General features: G+C 38.3%; 1 protein-coding gene across 1 annotated transcript in view; it reads left to right on the top strand.

Moving 5' to 3' along the window:
• Positions 1 to 6428: 6428 nt before the first annotated feature.
• Positions 6429 to 23744, top strand: part of LOC140244677 (serine/threonine-protein kinase 25-like) — a 67201-nt gene continuing 49885 nt past the window's right edge. The window contains exons 1-2 of the mRNA XM_072324297.1: positions 6429 to 6869; positions 22100 to 22330. Of these exons, the coding sequence (XP_072180398.1) occupies positions 6846 to 6869; positions 22100 to 22330 (255 nt within the window). The 5' untranslated portion in view covers positions 6429 to 6845. The remainder of the gene's footprint in view (positions 6870 to 22099; positions 22331 to 23744) is intronic.

The raw sequence follows: 23744 nt of genomic DNA, 5'->3' as shown, positions 1-23744 counted from the left end.
AAGCAGGAAAGCAGATTTTCATGGGGCATGCCCAGAAGACATGATGAGTTATGAAGATTAGGCCTATATGTCAACCCACAAGTACAGCCAAGCAGGCCTATCGTAAATGAATTATGGGAGGAATTAAAGAAATGTGTTTTGATTGTAAATCTCGTGAATTTCGTGTGAATTTCGTGTTTTGTCTCTTTCTGGCGGGGGGGGGGGGGAGGGGCACTTCCGGGTTCCATGAGCTGAAAAAAGTGGGGGGGGGGGGGCAAAGTGGTGACACCTTATGTATTCCTTGTATGGTGCAAAGAAGTGGGGGCCCAAGCCCCCCCCCCCCCCCCACCCCCGGCCGCGTTTTTTTTTTTTTTTAGACGGCACAGATTGGGGCATGGCGCGTATTAAACCTATGGGAAACACGTTGGGTTAGGGTTTAGGATTAGGGTTAGGGTTAGGGTTTGATGGTTAGGGTTGGGGCTAGGGTTAGGGTTAGGGTCCCCAATCTGTGCCGTCTAAAAAAAAAAAACACGCCCCCGGCCCCCGATTCCGCCGGCCATGTTACAACAAGTAGGCCAATGGCCTATGGCTATAGGAGGGGTATTTAAGAAAAACAATAAAGAGAACAATACACATCTACGTGGGAAGAGCACATTAATTTAAAAAGTGACAGGCGTTCTGTCCAAGCTTCACTTCGTTCAGACAACATAAAGTGGTGTGGTTGGTTGCAAAGAGACTAAACATTTCTTTGTGGGGTAAAATACTGTGCTTGTAAAAGTGATTATTTTCGCGCTGGTTTCTGGTCGCGCGAAATGCACGAAAATTTTGTACACCATGAAAAATTCCACTTTTACAGTAATATGAATAGCGCCACCTATAGGCTCCGCCACTAGTCCTGCGTTGGCACCACTCGGCTGGCCCTGGGATGACTTTGCACACAGATTATGGTGGTAAGTGTTGGCTCAGTTTCACGATTGCACCCTCGGCGTTTCATTACTTGACCCCTACCTATTTCGAATCAACATTTCAACTTCTCTGTCAACAACAATACGGGCAATACAATGTAATATTGACATGACATGACTTTTTCCCATATTTGATTTATTCAAATTTGTATTGAAATGCTCATCTTTATTTTTATAATCATTACGGGTAAACCACATTTTATACACCATGTACGTGTTTGATCACAAATCGCAAGGGGGATCAAACACATACAAATGCAGGGCTGCCAACTCTCACTCATTGAGAGTGAGACTCACTCATTTTGGTCCTTTCTCACTCTCAAACTTTATTTCATTTGCATGCATTTCTATTGATCTCACTCATTTTGACTCCTAAATTATAACGTTGGCCTATGGGAGTCTCACTCTCAACTAGTTTCCAATGTTGGCAGCCCTGCAAATGGTACTTGAAACAAAACAAATAAGACAATTATCATGTGTTTTTTAACATGTAAATGGACACCTAATCTAATTTGGTATGTTGGATTTCTGTGTTTTATATTCTTTCTATATCAACACCAAAGATCATCAGACATGATTATTCTATTAAAGAATTCATGGCAGAATGAGACACCCCCTTCCCGAAAAAAAAAAAAAAGACCAAGGGCTGAAAATAACAATTCAGTTTAAAAAAAAAAGAAAAAGTTAACATAACTACAACAATCGTGCATTTCAACCCCATGACTGCTTCTCACCCCTCCCCCATTCCTATAGCGTTCGGAGGCGAAATCGAAAAGGGCTATGTATTATAGGGGTTTAGTTTTGTCGTCAATGTGCGATGTGCTACATATTGTTACTTAATACACAATACTTAAATAACATTATGTATCATTAAATACGTTTCTCTACCCTGCACATTTTTTTTGTGTACCTAATTGATTATGATCTTGTGGGAGATGCATACCACAATCTCTGCTTTTTAGCTATCCCTCCGTTTTCAACATTTTCAACACTATTAGGTAAATATCATGCATCTAGCCTTCTCAATTTATTGTAATTACACTTTATTTTTTGTATGTAGAATGTACGATGTATATTGTTGTTTTTCATGATGTTTTGTACACTGATATTCTTTGCTGAAAAAAAATAAACGAAACGAAGTTAGATAATTACAATGTTAGTCCATATTTTGTTGACTGGGATGCATATGCAAAACAAGAGAAAGATAATGAGTTATATCCTCGGCATCAAAATAATATTAATGATTGTATTCACTTCACTTCAATTCAAACTTTATCATGATTTCTAAACAGAATAATGACAAAGTAATGATGGAAATTGGATATGTAATATTAATGACACACATAATTGTAATATATTACATCCCTGCTTAAAAAAAGAAAAGAAGAGTTACCCACTCAAAAGACTATTTCGCTTGTTAATATGTGGGTATGAGTATCTTGAAAGGAAGGGAAAAGGAGTGAAAATCTTAAAACTATTGCATTATAAAGAATGGAGATAAATGAAGACAGAGTGAACAAAAATAGACTGGAAAAGAAAGGGTCAAAAAAGGTAGAAAAAATATGAAAGAGAAAATAGAAGGGAGGTTGTAATGGATGTATATTACCTAACAGTCATGAACACCGAGGAGACTGAGTTGTCACTATTGATCATTATTATAAATTTAAGAGTTTTAATGACATTCAAAAATTCAGATAACCAATGGGAGATTTGTGAGGTAAATAGGTTATCATTATTTGGCTGTCACTTGTTGTGACTTGTCATCACACTAAGTATGTGGCTGCGATGAATAACTATATCATGAAAGCAAGGGACGTGCTATTATAGTATCTTTGTATATATCTCAGATCTTAGTGAAACTTGGTGTCTTTCATTTTATTTGTTCACTTTTGATTTCTTTCACTGCTTTCCACTTTTATGTCACTCCCATGGAAAAGCAGAAAAAAAAGGAAAAACAATAGGTCGAATGGATATATTACATATAATTATGTAAAGCATAATAATTCGAGGGCATGTGTATAGCATGAGCATAAGCTTTAGCCTGAGTCATCTCGGGCTCTAAACGGATAATATTAGCATATCCAAACCTGTCATTCCTATTTTATAGCATGGCTAGAATGGATAGCTAGATAGATGGCTAGATAGACAGACAGACAGACATACAGACAGATAAATAGATAGATAGATAGATAGATAGATAGATAGATAGATAGATAGATAAAGAGATAGATATTAAGATAATGATAGAGATAAGCAGATCTATAAAAGATAGAAAGATGGATACAACTATAGATGCATGGGTATAGATAGATATGTTTTTAAATAGAGGTATATAGATAGATAAGGAGATAGATAGATACAGGGTATAGATTGCGAGCATATAAAAGATTATAAACTTTACATACACTATCTGATGGGTGCAATTATATGGACAGAATGAAATACGAATACACTCAGCCATGATTGTAATACTTATTCAATATCACGGTAGAGCACCTATTTCGAGATAGTATTGCAGATTGGTATATAATGGATGTTTGAAAACAAAGCAAAACATTGTCAGGTTTTCAGGTATGTCCTTGCGATTTCTAGGCTTAATATGTTTGAAAACAGTTTATGGAATAGAGATATTTTTTCTCTCTTTCAACAAGAAACTTAATTTCAAATAATTTGAACAGCATTCACAGTTTTTGTTTTTCGATGCCTGTGTTTGTTGTCCCAAACCCCAGGTAAACGTTCTTCGGTATAAGTATATGTTATTATATAGGAACATTCGCAGGCCAAAAAGGAATCTTGCTCGCTTTGTTTTGTTTTGTTTTGTTTTGTTTTCTCTCTCTCTCTCTCTCTCTGCGCGTCAGGTTTAAGACCAAAAATAGAGAACAACTATAACAAACAAGAAAAATACAAATCAAAACAAAAAGAAAGTTAACAGGAAAAAGGAAGGTCTTTTTTATTGGTATAGTCCCTATTTGCAACAAAATATATTGTTATCATCAGTTGTGCAACATGAAATAAAAGAAAAAAGAGTGTGTCCTTACGTACTATATAGGATCATGCCCGATAAACTTGGATCCTCCCCCTATAAAGCTCACCGGCGTCCGTTATGTGGCTTCAAAGAACAACGATTTCTTTCTTTTAACGCGGATGCATTAAAAAAAAAATCACAAAAGCGTAAGGCGTTATTAATATAATTATTAAATTGAAACAACCTTTACTGCGTGCTTTCTTTAACAGACCATCCGTTTGAAATGGGATTTGATTTTCATTTATGTAATTCCTGATCCTCTGTATAAGTTATATGCTTACTGATCTCTTCAGTACGTCACTCTTTTATTGTCAAAAACAAACAAACAAACAAACAAACAAACAAACAAACAAACAAACAAACAAACAAAACTAGATCACATCCACTAGATTCCGTCCGAAGATTCTTCCCGTCGAGACGGGAGGGGGTACCATTGGCCCCTGACACCCCCCCCCCCCCCATCGGCCCACAGCACCGCTCTCTAAAACGTTTATATTTTTAGGCTCCTGCATGCAATATTAATATTAATAATTCAGATTAAATGATATTGTTCTGTATACAGTACAATATCATAAATCTGAATGATTAATATTAATATTGCATGCAATTGTTGCATAACAATATTGTTTTATGATTTTTCTGCATGTTATGTTTTGATATTGAAATGAATGAATGAATGAATGAATGAATGAATGAAGTAATTAATTAATGTGCAGAGATTTTCACACTACCAACTATCGCATCAGTGAACTATAGGCTGATAACCTTATTTCTACTTTTTAAAAGAAATAGGCCTAATTTTGGGCCTATTTTTCTTTCCCTCGTAGAAAAAAAAATCCTAATGAAATAGTATTTCTGTTGATCTTTATATTATTCCACGAGAATAAAGAAGGATGATAAGAAACAGTCTGACTATCATTTTGAAAAAACGAAATTGAGTCCATACAATCAGGTGTTTTTTTCAAACTATATTTCATCTTTCTCGCAAGGAATGCAAATATACATCGAACAAAGAAAGCTCACATAGAAGAATTCGCTCAAGGGCCGTGTTTATCTTTCATTTTAACTATAATCGTGCTTGCTAAATTGAGGTCGATCGGCAAAAGTTCATAACAAACAAGCCAAACAACGAAACACTTCTGTCAGTTTCCGCCAAGCAATACCAGTTTTCAATCACATTGACAAAACTTTTAAAAGTGACAACCTTTAATGACGGGATATGCAGAGTTCACAAACCCTGGTTTTAATGTATACCTGCTTGTTTGTTTGTTTGTGTTTAAAAAAGAAATATGTTCACGTACAATGTATTTATTAATGAGTTTGTTTGTGTGTTCGCTTCAGGGTCATGAGTGGGTGGAATTAAAAGGGTAGGTATAGTATAACTAATCAGAAAAAAAAATGATGCAAACCTAGATTTCATATACACAGGCAACTGACGGCTGAAAATTGCTGGTGGTACCATAATCATAAAACAAAAATGGTGAACAAGAGGTCAACAGCAGCTACATAATGTCGACAATCATGATGATGGTGATACTGACATGAATTAATATGAATTCACATAACATTCGTTATTGTGTCGAAATGTCACAAAGCAGCTCACATACGAATAATGTTTCTGGTGAGTGGTGAGCATTCTGTCAGCACTCAATGAGGTGCAAACATGCACCTCGTGCATACAGTGATGCGCCAAGTCACCTGCTTGAACTACCGCCACTGACGCCAACTCTACCAACATTTACCGCATCGCTGGTCTGCGGAAATAATCAGTCTCCCAAGCACCAAGCGGCAATTTGGCAACGGTGTCGTATTCTGTGTAAAATGGCGGAAGACATATCACCAGCGATTTACGGCAAACCGTCAAAAGATGACCTCAAAGGAGCATTGTAAGGATAGTTATAGGACATAATTTTCGTCTTTCCATTCCGCTTAGACATCAGATGCTGCTTTGGATAAGTGATTCAGTACGGCTGTCGTCGCTTTGGATGAGAATCGGAAAAACCTCGGACATGTAGTTGAGGATCGGTTGGTCAGGCAGCACGATTTATGTGAGTGGACACCACTACTGCTACATTGTAGATGGTTTCTCACTAAATTGCGACGCCAGAGTTCTACGGTAGCTGACATTCACAAGCGCGTACTTTCTCTTCTCTACCGGTATAAGGCACCCACTTATATTAGTCGATGGATGTGATATCTCTTTGATGGATGTATTGTTCACAACCACCTCGTCGTTTCGTATCGTGTACAAGATTGTATTGTAGATTTCATCTTGCTGCCGACAGGACCACATGCTTACTCTGGTACCAATATCTTTTTCTACAATTCATGCGTAGTATTAAATGCCAGCAGGATTAGTGCTAATAGTGGACTGTTCAAACAAAGGAGTGCGAGTGGAACTTTAAATTTCTGTGAAAGTGCATGTGTGCTCTTCATACTCAAAGAAATAACTAACAGTTCTATTTAGGGATTCTGTATTTTCTACATTTTATCCAAAGTCAAAAGATACATGGTGGAGAATCCATTCCAGCGCAATTGCAGATTGAATGGTGAATAAATGATTATGTGATGTGATGTGAATGAGGCTTTTCATTTGGAAATTGGATAACTCACAGTCACAAGGAATAAACGTAGTCTTCCTCTCGGAACTGGTGTAAACTCTGCCAATCTTTGCATCGAACAGTTTATGAACAGTGGGAAGGGAACATCTTTTTTCATCCACTATTTTCCAGGGATTAGAGCTGTTTTTAAGGAATACTCACGTGCACGTGTCTGGGTGGAATCTTCATTGCTGAATCTACCCGAGCAAGAGTCGAGTGATGACGGACCGTCTACACATCTTCTCTAGGAAAGCATAGCAACAGAATTTATTCACCATGAGCAGATTGATGATATCACAGGTAAATATCAAATGTGGAATACATAGTTACAATGTACATTATTTTCTAAATAGACAAACTAACTCGGTAAAATCCGTGTCTTGATGGTGGATAGTGGTGGTGGGGATGATGAGGGTGATTATATTCACTATGGTGGTAATTTTTAGGACGAGTATAATTATTATCTGTGATCTGATAATGATGATTTTTCTATGATGGTAAACAAAGTGATAAAGGAAACAAGGAAAGATTTCCTTGTAAGTTTTAAAACATGTATACACGTGTATCCCCCTTCCTAACTTGACATTTTTTTTTGTTTGTTTTAATGACCTACGCTTCATTTTTTATGTATCTTTGTAAAGGGGAAAAATCTGAAAAGTAGATTTATTATGAACACTTAAAATGTACTAGCTGCGGGGGGGGGGGGGGGGGGGGGGGGGCACAGATAGTTCAGTGGGCATGTACAATTCTACAAAGACCTATAGTACCTACAGTAGGTACATTGTAAATAAACCCAATTCTAATCCCAGTTTGTCCTGCTGTCTTTATGGATGCTCATGGCTTCAGGATTACATGTACATGTACATGTATGTACATGATGTACCAACCTTTGGATACCAACAGTTGGCAAGGTATACAATATCAGTGTGAGAACATATTTCTTCTTCTTTTTAAAAAAAAATTTATAGTTAGGGTATATTTAGAACTCTGTGGTATTGTTTTAGCATTGTCAAATTAGTGCATGTAACTGAATGTTGGTATCATCAGAAAGACCTGTTTGCACCCATGCAGGTACAGTTGTACAACAAATGCTGCTGCTTTTATCAAAAGTATAGGAAGAGATTTGTTATTGAAAAAAAAAAATACACCAAGTTTCTTTCATACTTCATCAAATTTGTACAAAGTTTCTTGCCCAATTGGTATCTTACTTTGTAAGGATGTACAGTGTAGTGTTTGATTACTTTATACTGTATACCATATATTTAGCGAGTCTAAATTTTCACGAATCGTGACTTCCTGACGATTTTGCGAGTGATAGATTGGCGATCATGGAGTACCGTATTGTGCGTCACATTCATATAGGTATCAAAGTTGTTTAATATTTTTGCTTGTCCTAAGTTCAATTTCACAAATTGCACGTGACTTGCAAAATTCGTGAAAATAAAAATCCAAAAAATATTTGGCATATGATACATTTGTACAGTTACACGCTTTACAATGGCACTGGTCTAACGGTCCAGACCAGTAAGATTCACTGTTGGACTAGTAACTTTTGAGGAATGGCCCAGTTAAAAAATGGAAAAACTGGGTGTTACCTGTCGGACAGAGAGGTCAGACTTGTGTAAAAAATGGATTAGTGTGCAGCCTTGAAATATGCATGGTTGAAGGAGTGTCAGATGGATACAATATGTTTGATAGACAAAGAAAATCTTTAATATTTTGGTATTGCCAAAGATTTTTTTTTTTTTTTTTAATGTGTCTGTGTGAATTATACTGGCTGTAATTTGAACCTTACAAGATTTAAAAATGAAAGATTTAACAGTTTACATGTAACAACTGAAATATCCTAGGCTAGGGTCACAAAGTAGTACAGAGTGAAGGATGTATTTCATTGTGGATACTTGCCTTGGCTATGTGTGCATGCTCTACAGTTGAAGATACTGCTGAAAAGGAAATTGTGTACATGTACAAACTAAAGATACAATAGTACCACTCACATGCAGCCACTGAGCCCTATTTACTGACACTGACAATCGGGGCAAAAATGAACCTACCATCATGTGCATTCCTCCCTTCCATCCCCCCCCCCCCCCCACCCCCGACCCCCACCCACCCACCCTACTCTCGGGCCATCAGTACGTGGCATGGTGCCTATCCGCTAGAGCAAGTCGAGTCAACAATTGCTGTACTGGAATCGGGTCGATGCAGCTCTATCACCGCGCTCATTAGACAATGCTTTGCCAAAGAGAAAGCTATAAGGGAGACCATTATACACATGGACAGCATAGTGTTTCTTCCACCAACCTGCCCCTGCCCCCCCCCCCCCCACCCCACCTCACCTGGCTCAAGTCACACACACACACGTACATGTACATATAAATTTTTTTTATTTTTCCCCATACATGGTTGGAATGCATGATATACAATAACTGACAAGTGAACCGTATCCATGGAAATTGTTGTGGGAAGCTGAATTGTTGTGATTGACTCTTCAAGTACATTTGTACATTAGATGGCAGATCTTAGAGGAAGTAAATATAGGAAAATTATTACCTGGTACCCTATAGACTTTGCCATGTGTACCATCATCCAGGTCCAATTCTGGAAAGAAGCACACTTTGTAGAAGTAAATAAAATTTTAAAAGCATATTTAATTGTTCTGTACACATGACTGATAAAATAGTGTCTGAAGATGAAAGAAAATAGTGCACAGTTAAACCGCAGACGCACTGACATGACACAACTTTTAAAATCATTTTCTTTGTGTTCTCTCTCACCCTACGTATACAGTGTCATTGTACTATACCTCTCTTTTTCTCTGTACAATATGTGTAACTATGTTTTCCTTTCTCTCTTCTGCCCTGATGTTATCTATCTAAAGATGGCAACTAGTCCAAGTGTCCAATAAAAGTCATCTATATCCACAGTATTGCAGCTTTCAGTATCTTCACAGGAAGATACCATCTAAAGATGGCAACTAGTCCAAGTGTCCAATAAAAGTCATATCCACAGTATTGCAGCTTTCAGTATCTTCACAGGAAGATTTCAGTACAGTACTGTAAGCAATGAAGGTATTCACACCAACCTTGATGGAATTTCCAGTTTTGAAATGCAATCACAAAGATGCAAGTGCCCTCCTCATCTGATTATTGTATACCTGGGTATATTTTTTGTAGCTGTATTGATGTGACAGTGATGACAGTTTATTTCGGGCAATGGTACAATTGCTACTGTATTTTAGCTAGATGTGTATTAATGCAAAAATGTCACATTTTATGTACCGTACCGTATTATACAAACTTCAGTGTCGTAAGAAGATTATGAGGCACTGACATATTGCCTTGCCTTATTTTGTAAAGTGCATGTGTTACTCATTGTTTTTTACTTTGTTGAAGACCCTAGAAATTTCAGATTTGTTTTTTTAAACAATTGTGAAGATACTTGTTCTTTATTTGATTATTGATTGATTGATTGATTTTTTTTATTTTATTTTTTTTGTAGATGCAGAGATGTGAAAGAGGTACATACGTGTATTGTATCTAGGCCCTTCTCTGAATTTGTCATACTTCATGGAACTGTTGTATTGAATAGTTTTGATCTTTTTCTTTTGGAAGCTAATGTTTGAAAGAGAAATTTCTCCGTTGCATTGCTTTGCAACCTGAATGTAAAGTTGATCATTAGGCTAGTATTGTCACTGTACAATCATGTTTGTACGTGGAAACTGTTAGTGTTCAAAACTTAGTCAATCTACAGACTGCTGAAGTTTGGTTTTAAGTGCAGTTTGCAATTCATGGTCACCTGTGGGCTATTTCTCAGAACCAGGCCTAGGCCAGACATATTTGAGGCTGTGCCCCAGGTACATTGTACAAACACACAAATGGCCAATACTGCAGTGGCGTGATGTGTTGGCCACAATGATTGGGTGGCAACAGAGGCGGATAAGCATTTTACGTTGCCACTGGGCGTCTTCAATTTATTGCCATTGAGCTGCATTGAATTGGAGCAATCACTACATTTTTTTTTTCTTACTGTCTCTCTTATGCAGACATTCAGCACAATCTCTCTCCCTCTCTCTTTTTCCTGTTTGACTTGCTATTTGCACAATGATAATGGCAAGCCCAATACTACAAAGCGCCTGTTCCTCCATACTCCTCTCATTGTATAAAGTCCAAAGTTCAGTTCATTCCTCCCATCTCTCTCTCTCTCTCTCTAAACTCTAAACTATACGATCTGTTTTGCAATCTTTCTGAGGTGGGCCAAGGTTTATACTGATGACAACATACAGTAGCATTTGTTACAAAATTGTGGAAATGCACTGCTATGTGTTATTCAAACATGCAGTAATTCTCAGGTTGGTTCCATATAGACATGTCACGTAATAGTACAGCAGAGTGCAATTGAATTGAGGCACTACAGCTCTGGTGCCAGCATATTGACACCCTTCATAGTGCAAAGGGAAGTTTTTGTTGATAAAACAGTCAAACGTACGAGTGTACAGTAGGTGTACTTGTACACTGACACTCACAGTGTTTCTCATGTGTCCCATGTTGGAGTGTATCATTGCTTTCTTTGTAATTACAGACTTAACAGTGTGCTGTAAAACCAACAATTTTTGTATGCATGAGACATTGGAGAATTTCATGAGGAGCCAAGATTCGTGACAGTGAAATGCACATGAATGTGCTGTCAACATAGTGCATTACAATTTGTGAAAGTTTCTGGCTGCGAAAAAGGCAGTCAGCTCAAATGTTTTTGGCTTTGCAGTATCTGTTGCCTACAATTTTGTACAATGTATGTACAGCTGTCCACATGTACACTGTATGTGTGGTAGGTAAACAACAGGGCTAGGGAAGGGGTGGGTTGGCTGAGGAAAGCTAAGATGGTTACATAACTTCTGACACTGGTATCATAGACCTGCTGTAAAAAGTGTAGGCCTACATGTACATTCAGCCGTCATCCAATTGTACACTGTAGTCACTTACAGTGTACATGCAGCATTATTCACCATGGAACCCATCATTCCTGACATGCACTCAAAGCTGGCTTTACACTTTTACCAGATGGTCCGTCTTCATTTTGCAACTTTATCGATAATAATTGCTATTGCTTGGATGTAAAGACCAAATACCAGAAGCTACCAGCTTCATCTGAAAACACATGCAATAACATGATCATACGTTTTGTGCATGTACATGTACGTGACACTACAGCTGCAACATTATTGCCTAGATTTGTTTGTTAAAGTGATTTACCCGCACTGACACTCAAATTGTCATGACTTTCTTTGTGAATTCCCTGTAGTTTCACCAGAATGATCAGGGAATCTGTTGCTGTGTTTCATCACTTGCACAGAATATTACAGTGTATATTGTAGTGCTTATGGTAAATTCTTTCATAGCTTAAAGCTACTACTTGGGATGCAGTGTACATGTACATACTGTCTTCATTAAGTTAAGTCTGACCTTTATATACAGTAAGACAAACTGGCTCTGTCTCTTCAGGGCTCTGCAAAGATAACATGAAATGGCAGGCTAGCAACAGCTCAGAGAGATAGTCTTGTTTCAAGGAGCACATACTTTATGACAAGAGGGTATTCTTGGGTTTGGGATAAGATGCAGTTTTATCCCCATTTATGAAAGGGGAATGAATAAGAAAAATTATAAAATCTGTTTGCAAGACGACACAGAAATCTTGCGTGTCACTTGTAAGAGATGCTTCTACAACTGTAATCGTGTGCAGAGTCAGCAAGCTGTTATAGATGCTGAATAGAATCTCCTTGCCATAATAGGATTAACGGATAATTATAGGTGTGGGTGTCATGATGTCAAAAACACTTCACTTGGGGCGGTCTTGTTATAATTCAATAAACACATCAAAGTTTAAGACACTCGCATTGATGATGCCCGTGATGGAAGTCTAACTGTGACTTGAATTAAGACACTGTCACCTATATTTAAAGGACAAGTTCACCTTCATAGACATGTGGGTTGAGTGAATACAGCAATATTAGTAGAACACATCAGTGAGAGTTTGAGGAAAATCGGACAATCCGTTCAAAAGTTATGAATTTTTGAAGTTTCTGCTCCCTCAAGGCTGGATGAGAAGACTACTATACTGTAGCTTGTGATGTCACATGTGTACAACGATATAAAGAAAGAATAAAGAAAATTCAACATATTTTCACTTTTCTCGCATCACAAAAGAACACTCAACTTCTCTCTTTCAGAAGGCAGAGGAAATAATATCACCCTTAACATATGTCAGTAACAAGTCGAAGAAATGTGCACTTTATTCAAAAAGTGAAATTTGGTGAAATTCTCTTTTTATTTTCTTTATATTGTTGTACGCATACATGTATGACATCATACACTGTAGTAGTCTTCTCATCCAGCAGTGATTGTGCAGATACTTTAAAAATTCATAACTTTTGAACAGATTGTCCGATTTTCCCCAAACTTTCACTGATGTGTTCTACTAATATCATTGCATTCACTCAATCCACATGTATAAGATGATGGACTTGTCCTTTAAAGTTAGGTGGTCTAATGCTTGGTGTGATTTGTATTGGGTACCAGTCCACCAAGGATGTTGGAGATATGTTTTCAGTCTATCTGATGGCCTGCATGTACGTGTACACGCATTTTAGCTGCACAAAGACCTGAATTCACGAAGGTGGTACAAATGAAACCATGGTTTAAACCATGGACAAAAACCATGGAGTGCCAAGTGTCGCATGGAATATTTCGTTACGAAATCAGTCATTTCGTCGATGAAATGATTATGTTGTAACAAAATGACAACATTTTGTAACTGAATGAACATTTTGTCCACGAAATTATAATTTTGTTTAACAAAACGGTCATTTTGTCGACGAAATGACCAATTTCATAACGAAATATTCCGTGCGAGACTTGACGCTCCATGAGCCATGGTTTCATTTGTACCACCTGCGTGAATTCGGGCCAAAAGGTACAAGTCACTGTTTTTATCAGCCTTTGCATTGGAATTAATGAATGACAGGATGGTGAATTCATTGTTTGGGAATCTTAGGAATGAGCTAGTTTCATCATTATCTCTTTCAATATTGATAATAGATCTCATCAAACGGGATACAGAAGATGAGGCATTGTGGACATTTAACTGGCTAATAAATATTTGTGATAAAGGTTACTGTGTCATATAGATGCAGAGGTCAATATCATATCTTGAAGTGAGAGAATTAAATGCATTTGGTACATCTTGTTTGTCTGAACTTTTCAATGGCAGGATAATGGATTTGAGACCCTCTACGTGTTATGAAAGTTGTGAATTTTTAAAATTTTTGTGTTGGAACTGCTGGATGAGGAGACTACTAAGGCTCGTGATGTCATATGAGTACAACAGTATAAAGAAAATGTAAAGAAAATTCAACATATTTTCACTTTTTTCACATAATAAAAGAGCACTTGACTTGCCTCTTTCTAAAGGCAATGGGAATAATATTACCCATAACATACAATGTCAGTAACGAGTCAAGGGAATGTGTACTTTTTTCAAAAGATGAAATTTTGTGAAATTCTCTTTATATTTTCCTTACACTGTATATTGTTGTACGCATGTGACATCATACACTGCAGTAGTCTTCTCATCCAGCGGTGACTGCACAAAAACTTCAAAAATTCATAACTTTGAACGGATTGTCCGATTTTCCTCAAACTTTCAATGATGTGTTCTACTAAAATTGCTACATTCTCTCAATCCTTATGTTAATGAAGGTGAACTTGTCCTTTAAATTTGTTTGTGTGTGCTTCCCCATAGGTTTCTAGAATTTTCATGTATGGTGAAAAATGTGAACAGAGCTCGTACATTGTAAACCGCTGCTATACTGGTAAACAATTGTGACACAGAGAGCCATGCCTGAGTGACTGTTAAAAATGTGAACTCAACTTAGAAGTGCATTTATGAAATTCTTCGTGGTAAAGCAGCTATTGTGTAGATGGTTGCGAGTGTCAGAGCAAGCAAGGAAAATAAACAGCTGCCTTCATGTCAGTTCATTGGTCCATTGCTCAGAGCACTTTTATATACCGTAGATGATGCATTTACCGGTATACAGTATATCAGTTGGTTTGAAATCTGCATACAAATGTACTTACAATGTACAAGTACGTAGTCTCATTGCCTGTGTGCATCGTAAATACTCACATGTACAATTGTACGTACCCTACAGACTGTAGGTAGCAAAATTACACAGATGAAAAATACATCTTGATGTCATACATATTGTTCTGCTGGCGCCTTTTCGGCCCTTTTGGTTTACGTAAACTTCTTGGTAGCCATTGCCTTTTGAGTATGTGAGCAGCTCTCTTGAAGTGCTGCCACTGGAAAGTTTGCCAAACTACATGTAGTCCTGTTGTAGCCCATGTGAGTGTTTTGCCCTACATTTGAAGAGTTTTAATGCAAAATGAGCTATCTCCATTCCTGTTAAGTTGAGATATTTGTGATTAAAGGTGCTAAAAACAAAGAAAATGACAGATATTTTTAATCATAACTTCTAGAATACACTGTATTCCTTGTTACAATTTGTTGTACCTGTATGTTACAAGTGAGGTATTACTGGAAAGGCTTAATTTTGCTCTATCTTATGATGGGCTTACTTTGAAATGTTTAAAAATGGCGCTTAGCCCATTTTACAATAAAACTCTTCATTTGTTCCAATCAGTGGTCCTGACTCATCTACTTTAACGGTCAATACTTTGTTCCACGTTTGTGATGGTGGGAATGTGTAAATCAATTGCGCTTTGCCAACAGCGCCCTCTCGCAGTCACTGACGTTGTAAGGACCTGGTAAGAATCACAGAGAGTCACAGACCGCTATCTTCATTTCCACTTCACTCACCACACCTGGCTGTGTAGGAAGCCCTTGTCCCTTGCCTGTCTGGGGTGCTGCGAAGCGCCATCCATGATCAGGGCGTTAAGCCTTCAAGGGAAGTGAACAATTTTGAAGCTCAACCAGCGAAACATTGCATTGCGGTGTATACCCTGCAGTTGTGCATTACTGTTGTGAAGAGTCTGAGAGTTGGCCGTAGATCTATACAAGCTGACCCCGAAATCCAAGGTTTTGTCCCATGCCAGATAGGTTCAGAGGTTGATAAAATTCTCCAGGCTCTTCTGTCAAAATCTGTGGCACAGGGGTTGCCTGTGATTTGATGCAGTTTTGCAACCTCCTGACGATCTTCGCTCGTCAAAGTTTTTGCGCCCTCATGCACCAGTGAGCATGCGTTGTTGTTGTTTTTTTGTGGGGATCAGGGGACCCGACTCGGAAGTGAATGTCAGGACAGGCTTGGGAGGGGTAGCGCGTGCAAAGTGATCTACTCTTAGTCATCCCCATGACTGCTGAGACGGGCGGATAGGGCCAAGCAAGTCCTCTGGAAAACCATAGCGGGGAAGACCGATTAATGCTAATGAGGGTCGAGAACTGTTCCATGGGGGCAAAGGGAGTTGACTCCCTTCTCTTTCTTTTTTTTTCTTTCAGGCACTAGGATTAGAATCACACGTAGGCACCGCAACTAATGCTGCTCATGCTGTCATTTTGGATATTTGCAGACCCCGGGACTAGCAGTTTGTTGACCACTTTTTGTCTTTGTTTGGAGTTGACGTTCCACTCAGGCATAAATCTAACTTCTGCAAGTGCAACTTTCAAGTAACCATTTGGTGTCTTCAGTTACCTAATGTTGCTTTTGGATTGTTTGTCATTCCTCTTCAAATGTTTTGGGGTCTCAGTTTGTTTGACAGGGAGAAAAAAGAACTTTGGCCAGTCCCACTACTTCTCCAATGGAATATTCATCTAGTAAAAAGAACGACTCTGGCTGTTCAGTGACCAGGAGAGTGTTGACTCCCCAGAAATTCTTTTGAGTTAAGCTGGGCCCCCTATTCTTAGGGATCAAAAGAGAAGGCGGGCTTGTCTTGCACCCCTCTGGGTAGAAATAACTAAAGGGGAACTCGTCGCGGCAATGCCAGTCTGTTTATGAGCCGTGAACTGTTCGTGCTACTTTTATAGAAATTTGTGTTGCAGTTTTGCACTGGCGGATGCAAATACAGAATACTTTGTACTGTACATTGTACTATTGATAGCGCCACATGTACTACACACTCCATTGGTCTGAGCTTGTACAGTGTATGTTGTCTCCTCTGAGCTATTCAAACAAGTTTTTAGTTAAAATGTGAGGATCTGTGCCTCTGTTGCTTGGAATATTACCATGGAATTATACAGTGGATATATCTGATACATCGGTGTTCTCATGTTTGAATTCAGGAAGGATCGTTTACTACTGCAATGATGACATCGGAGAGACCAACTCTGAAGTTTCGCTGAGACTCCATTTATTTGCCTCAGATTGTCAATGTGACATAGTGTAACTGAGATGATCGGATTATTACTCTAGCTTTTCACATTTTTTTTTTTTGGTTGTACGTGAATGATATGATCATATTTGTATTTTGGTTTTTGTCAAATCACACGAGATTGGAGTCACGAATATGCTGCCGTCTCACTTCCAAGATTGATTTTCCGTACTTGTAATTTCATTTTTTTTTTCTGTGCGGTGAGTAAGAACCCCACATTATCAATGCACAAACGTTACAGTGCCCTCTGTTGTTCAGTGGGCATCGATTCATTGAGAATCAAGGAAAATGAGAAGCCGTCCGCGACACTGCCGTGGGACCGCAATGGGCGATCCAAACCCAAGCAGCAGGTGCGTTAAAGTAGAATGTTGCATGCAGTTCAACCATCTTGATATCACAGTAACTCTTTTTTTTTCACTTCTTTCATGAGGAAAAATGATACCATGATACACGATATGTTGTTCATGATGTTTATGTTGTGTAGTGTTTCAAATGTCAACTGTCGTGATTTAAACTCCATATGATGCTGAAAGTGTACCTGTGATTCAATAAGGAGTGATGCACTTGCTGATTTAAAGAGAATATTGCCAAGGAAAGATTTTTACTGTGCAATTTTATATTCAGTAGGGCCTAAATGCTGAAAAAGAACAACCAAATGTTACAGATCAGTGAAACTTGTGTAGAATGTTGTACATGTTGAAATGCAAATTCAACCATAGTACCAAAATTACAGACCTGTAGTACAGTTTGTAAGTCATCAAAGATACAGTTCTAAAGCAGGGCACCGTTTCATAAAAGATGTAAGGATGTCAAATCTTGCTGGAAGGACAACTTCCAATAGCAACAGCCAATCAGGAAGCTGCATTCTTATCGTTACCATGACAATTGTCATTCCAGCAAGAGTTGTTATCATATCAGCTTTTTATGAAATGGGGCCCAGGTGTTCAACAGCACATGGGTCAAGATTTGTCAGTATGCTTGATCATGTACATGTACAGTGTACATTGTACAGTACCTCTTAGTAACATGTTTTCTTCAAATTAAAAGTCGCTGATATTTCATTAATGTCTGCACTATCTCAAAAGACATATTTTCGTAATGACTAGACTCGACATATTACAATAGATGTACCATGTATCAAGAAGGCAAGCTATTTTTGTCAGTATGCTCTTTTTTGCTTCCAAGGTGAAAACGTTCAAGTCCATTTGTTTAAAAATGTAAGCTACAACATATTAAGGTCATCATAATTGTGTGCATGAGTGTGTCACACAGGTATTGTGGAAACTACAGGTAACACCATGGAAGCTGCAGTCATTTATCACAATAAGTACTCTAAAAGTGGATTTTTTGTGTGAGTGATTTTACGCGCTTGGCCGGTTGAGATGAATTTTGCTTGTTCTTAATTCCACAGAATCAGAACATTAATCACTTGAACATTGCATGCAAAAATATTGTTGTGATTTTATTTTTTTCACTAGCTTCTGTTTGCACGAAATGTGCGCAAATTTCCACACTGCGAATATTTTCATGTAAGTAATTTGCATGCTCAGTCAGGTTTGGGGTTGAATTTTGCATGTTTTCAATTCTGTGGAATCAAGACATGAACAAGTGAAACACATAAACCAGCAAAAATATTCACCTGCTTTTATTTTCATGCTAGTTTGTAGTTGCGCGAAATGCATGAAAATTCCTACACCACCCAAACTTTTACTTTTACGGTTAGTGGAAATTCTCCATATGTTGTATTCAGTAAAAAGAGATTTGAACTTTGAACTGATTCTATTTCTCTGAATGTTTGATCCTAGTCAGAATTTTGCTCATATAATATGTTGAGGTGGGTTCAGTATACTGTAAAATGCACGTGAAAGTTCTTGTCTACACTATATGCATTGAATGCCAGTGGCAATTCGCGAAAATTTCATGCCGCAAAAAAGGCCGTCGGCTCCAATTCGCAAAAAATTCATGCCGCGAATACAGTATATCATGTTTTACAGTATTTGCTGTGATACTGAGATTTGACCAATTTAATAATCGGATTCGCATACTATTTGCAACCAAGAAAATGAAATGTCAAATATACAGCCTGAAGCTTTTCTATTGTCCCGCATACAGTGTACCTACACTGATGTTTATATCCCACAAAATTGGATTGTCTTCAGCAGATTGTCCCACCAATTCATATCCATGTTTGTATACATCCCTCAAAGTATATTGTCTTCAATACAATACATGTGTTGCATGGAGGATTTGTTTTCATCAGTACCTGGTAGCTGCTGCACAAGGTATAGAAATCAATCGATTACAACAATTTTTTCTTTTGTGTTTTTTCTTAAATTATTCACCAAAATTATGCCGGGATTCAAACAATATTTAGCACTCACCTGGCAAGCATTGTTTGGGTGTCAAATTATGGCAAGTACTGGCAGTGGCACATACGGTATTTTTCTGTGCTATGGTCAGAATATACTGTATGCCACTCAAGCCAAAGTTCCATGTTGTGAATCCCATTTACAAAAAGGGGGGTTTGGCTCATACTTGTATTATGTGATTGTAATGCAATATTGCAAGAAAGAAGAGACACTGTACGTGTATCTACAACAAAATTGCTTCAACAATTTGTTGTAGATCAGTGGCAGTGTCTCAATTTATATCTATGCAATCTTGCAGTAAAGAGACTATTCAATAAAAGGTTCAAACCCTCTGGCTTGCCAAATGTATTTTATATTTGTCAGTCACACATTGGTGTACATTATGTACATAGTACATTGTATGTACTGAACCAAAACCTTACACAGACATAACATGTAGTATGGTACCTGTATGATAGATTGCAGTAAAGAAATACAGTGTTGTCAACAGTTGTGTGGACTAATTCACCGAGCAAGCCCAAGTGCTTTAAAGATATGAAATTATAATGCAAGATTGAGGATTTTTGGCTAACTGTGTGTCTTGCCAAACAAGATCATTGTTTACGCACAGAAGGTCACTACTCAAATTGATGAAATTATTCTGTTGAGTTGTTTTTATTGCAACTGATTGACAAATTTCCCGACATCAATGTAAATAAGCACTGAATTGATCAGTGTTTTAGAAGTAGCCATGGCAAAAGAAATCATGGGCATACATGTACATGTACATTATACTCGAGCTGGATTCGAACATACTTAACGTACGACCCCCTGATCACCGGACGGGTGTCTTATCCACTAGACCACCAAGCTTCTGCCTGACACTGACAGCCAGTACTGGTTCTATAGTATTCCATGATATGCATATAGGCACATTCTTCTGGTATAGAGTGTAACTAGTATCTATTCATGGAAATGTCTTGTCCAAACACTGTGTTTGACTCTTCCTCTAAACCTTCTCATTCAATGCATATTTTGTACATGCATTCAGACTTCTGTTCTTGTGATGAATCAGATGATCACCACTGAGTACATTGTAGGTGTGGTCCAACCATGAACCATTTAGATGTCATGAATTGATTGTCAGCCAGACAATTGCTTTGAAATGGATGAGACAATAGAAGATGGTTGTCATAGGCAACCAGTAGCAGGGCACTGTGACTGTATTAATTGTTGTTGTTGTAGTCAGGACCAAAATTCACTCCCTTTTGCAATTCAAACATCAATTCTGTGTTTCTTTCATTTAGTGTTAGAGTATGTTTGCTTAGTGTAATCAACATTTTAAAAGTTCTTGAAATATGCCGTACATACGTACACAAATTTATGCTACTCAGAATCTAACTGTATCATTGTTTTGTAGAAACAAGAGGAAGTCCTAATATTCAACCATTTGTTCTTTTCTTTAAAAGGCTAACTCACTTTTTACATACACATAATTTACCTAGTTTATTAGTTTCTTGAAGATAAGATATTAGTGACCAAAGAACTAATGGCAGCAAGGAGGAGACAGGAAATAGAACACTGCAATCCTATCATTGTAGTAATCTTTGCCAGAGCATACAGTGCTATAAAAGCTTGGATCATGCTCATGTCATCATTTTAGAGACTGTCTTTCTTTGTTGTGGACAGAGCTGTGTTAATTGACTGTCTTTGAAATCATCAGCTTGGTCAGGATGACGTCATGACTAGCTTGTGTCACTCTGCACGTGGTAAAGAGTTTGCATACTTGGTATTAAAGCAATATTCAGGCGGCCATCTGCCTTAACGTGTGTGATAGATTGGGCAAGGGAAAAATGACTCTGCTGCCAGTGATAGTGTTGTCTTGAGAAAAGGGATGCTAATGAATTGATCTAGACATACATTTGTACAGCCGTGTACAAGGCGTGTGGTTTAATTTTCACTTTCATCTCTATTCTCTTCTGGCATCATGTTTAAATGACATTAATTACCCACTGACGCCTTGGTTCTGTTTCCCTGCGGCTCCACGAGCATCCTTCTTGTCGTCATGGAAACTGGATCCAAAATACAGCGCCCACTTGGTCTCGAAGAGCGAGTCGAGAGTGTTATTGTTTGCTGATGTCTTGGAGATTAGATGCACATGACCGGAGACCGAGAGTGGAAGCACTGTTAATATAACTGATGGATAATGTACTATGTATCATCGTGGATGGTTGAGCCTGGAAAAGTAAAGCTGTAAAAGTCTCCTGTCTGTCATGCATACAATGTCTGATTGTACAGTGCTTGCTGCAGACGCATTAAAGGATCCCTAGAGAGAGAGAGTAGGATCTTTACTGTTTGTGTACAATGTACACTTGTGCCATGGAGCGCAGTACATTGTAGCTCCATGCTTGTGTCTCAAGCTCATACAGATGAGCAAAACAAAGAAACATGAACACACATACCCATACATATACGTACCTGCATGCAAACAGAGGATAACAATCTAAAAATCCTTAACTTTTGTCTCGCATGAGCTGTGTTCATACTGCAAGCCTGTACGACTAGTACAAGCTTGCGTGCAGTCAGTCTGTGGGTGCAGTAAATATGCGCAAAGCTCTCATGTGTCTGTGCTAAAAGTGCCAATGCTTCTTGAATATATACAATGTAATACAGTTTGTGACAGTAGGGGCACTGTTTTGTCGGGTGATTCAATTCGACAACGAAGCATATATTCGTGATTTTTGGTATAGGCCTACATCTTGTTGATTTTTCCCCTTCACTTCTTTGTCGTGGCCCCATGCAGAATATGAAGGCGGATCCGGAGAAGCTCTATACCAAGCTGGAACGAATAGGCAAGGGCTCCTTTGGCGAAGTTTACAAGGGCATCGACAACATGACCAAGGAGATCGTAGCCATCAAGATCATCGACCTGGAGGAGGCGGAGGACGAGATCGAGGACATCCAGCAGGAAATCACGGTGCTGAGTCAGTGCGACTCCGCCTACGTCACCAAGTACCATGGCTCGTACCTCAAGGTGGGTGTCTGTCTGTCTGTCCGTGCTTGTGTGTGTGTGTGTGTGTGTGTGTGTGTGTGTGTGTGTGTGTGTGTGTGTGTGTGTATCTGGCTGGCTGTTCTTTCTGTGTGAATTTATGTGTACAGCAAGTGTAACATCTCTATGGCTGTATGTTGTGTGTGTGTGTGTATGTTCCTATCTGTGGCTGGCTGTCTGGTTGTGTGTGTACACTGTATACTACAAGTAGGCCTACATAATGTTATAGGCCTACAGTCAACCTTGAATGATCGCCTAAGTCGAAGGTCTTTTCAAGTCCCTTCTCTTACAACATTGATTTTAATCCCTCATAAGTCAAATTTTCTCAAGGTCAAAGCTATTTCTTCAGTCCAAATAGTTTCGATTTAGGCAAGGTTGACTGTATTTGGCCCTATCTGTATATTTCTTTGTAGAATTCTTCTTTTCCACAGATCCATGATTTAGTTGTTCTTGTGCCCATGTTGATTTCTTTTAGGTATGAACATTTCCCATAATGCACTCCACACTCAGTTTCCATAGGTAATGGGTGGTACACTAATACATAAAGTGAGTTCATGGTTCTCACGTTCTGTGCAGCAATGGATTAAGTGTCTGCACAATGCTTTCTGTTGTAATGACACCCTCTCTTAAAAGTGAAAGTTTCAGTCTACAGATCATAAGCATGTATTCATAAACAGCTACAATCTCTTGGCAGTTCAGCTGGTTCTCATAAAAGAGATAATGGGATTTGGTTTCACTCTGTCGTGACAGAGGATCGTTAAATCCTGGACTAAAGTTTGTTAACTCCCTTCTAAAGTTTTCAGACACAGAGTTTTGTGGGGAGCAGCTACCACTTGTACCAATAGGGGCTTGTAAAATATAGATTTACAGTTTGTGTATGTGTTCTTTTTTTAGATATCCCATCCATAAAATGTAGACAAATTTACTACAGTAAACAAAAGCCCTCTGATTTTCATGCAGTAATAGATATTGATTACCAAAGATATTTTGTGTTGAAATAGCATGCATCAAACTGTAGCTAGAAAATTATGGTTTGATATTGGCAAGTGATGATGCTCCCTGATTTTGTTGGTGTTTAAAGAATTGTCTCTATGTTTTTAATGGCTTTCATGTGTCTGTAGTTAGACAGGTCTCTGGGGATGCATTTTAAACATTAGTCAATATTATGTGATCATTAACTAAGTTCATAGTTTACTGTATGTGACAGAGCTCTAATTTGGGTACAGCTGTATAGGATTCTGCATGGTGTAAAAGGCTTATTTCATATAGCAGTTTATTCTCACTGCTCTGCATAATGTGCTGTCGTGTGCGCTCTTCGTTAGAAGCGCGTGTGCAGCTGATGCGCCACACTATAAGGCTAAGGCTTGGTCATTGCGTGAATAATAGGGGTACCCCGTCC

Source organism: Diadema setosum, chromosome 21 (assembly GCF_964275005.1).
Source record: "Diadema setosum chromosome 21, eeDiaSeto1, whole genome shotgun sequence".
Classification (NCBI taxonomy): Eukaryota; Metazoa; Echinodermata; class Echinoidea; order Diadematoida; family Diadematidae; genus Diadema; species Diadema setosum.
The sequence above is the reverse complement of the archived record's forward strand: the minus strand, read 5'-3'. Positions and strand labels throughout refer to the sequence as shown.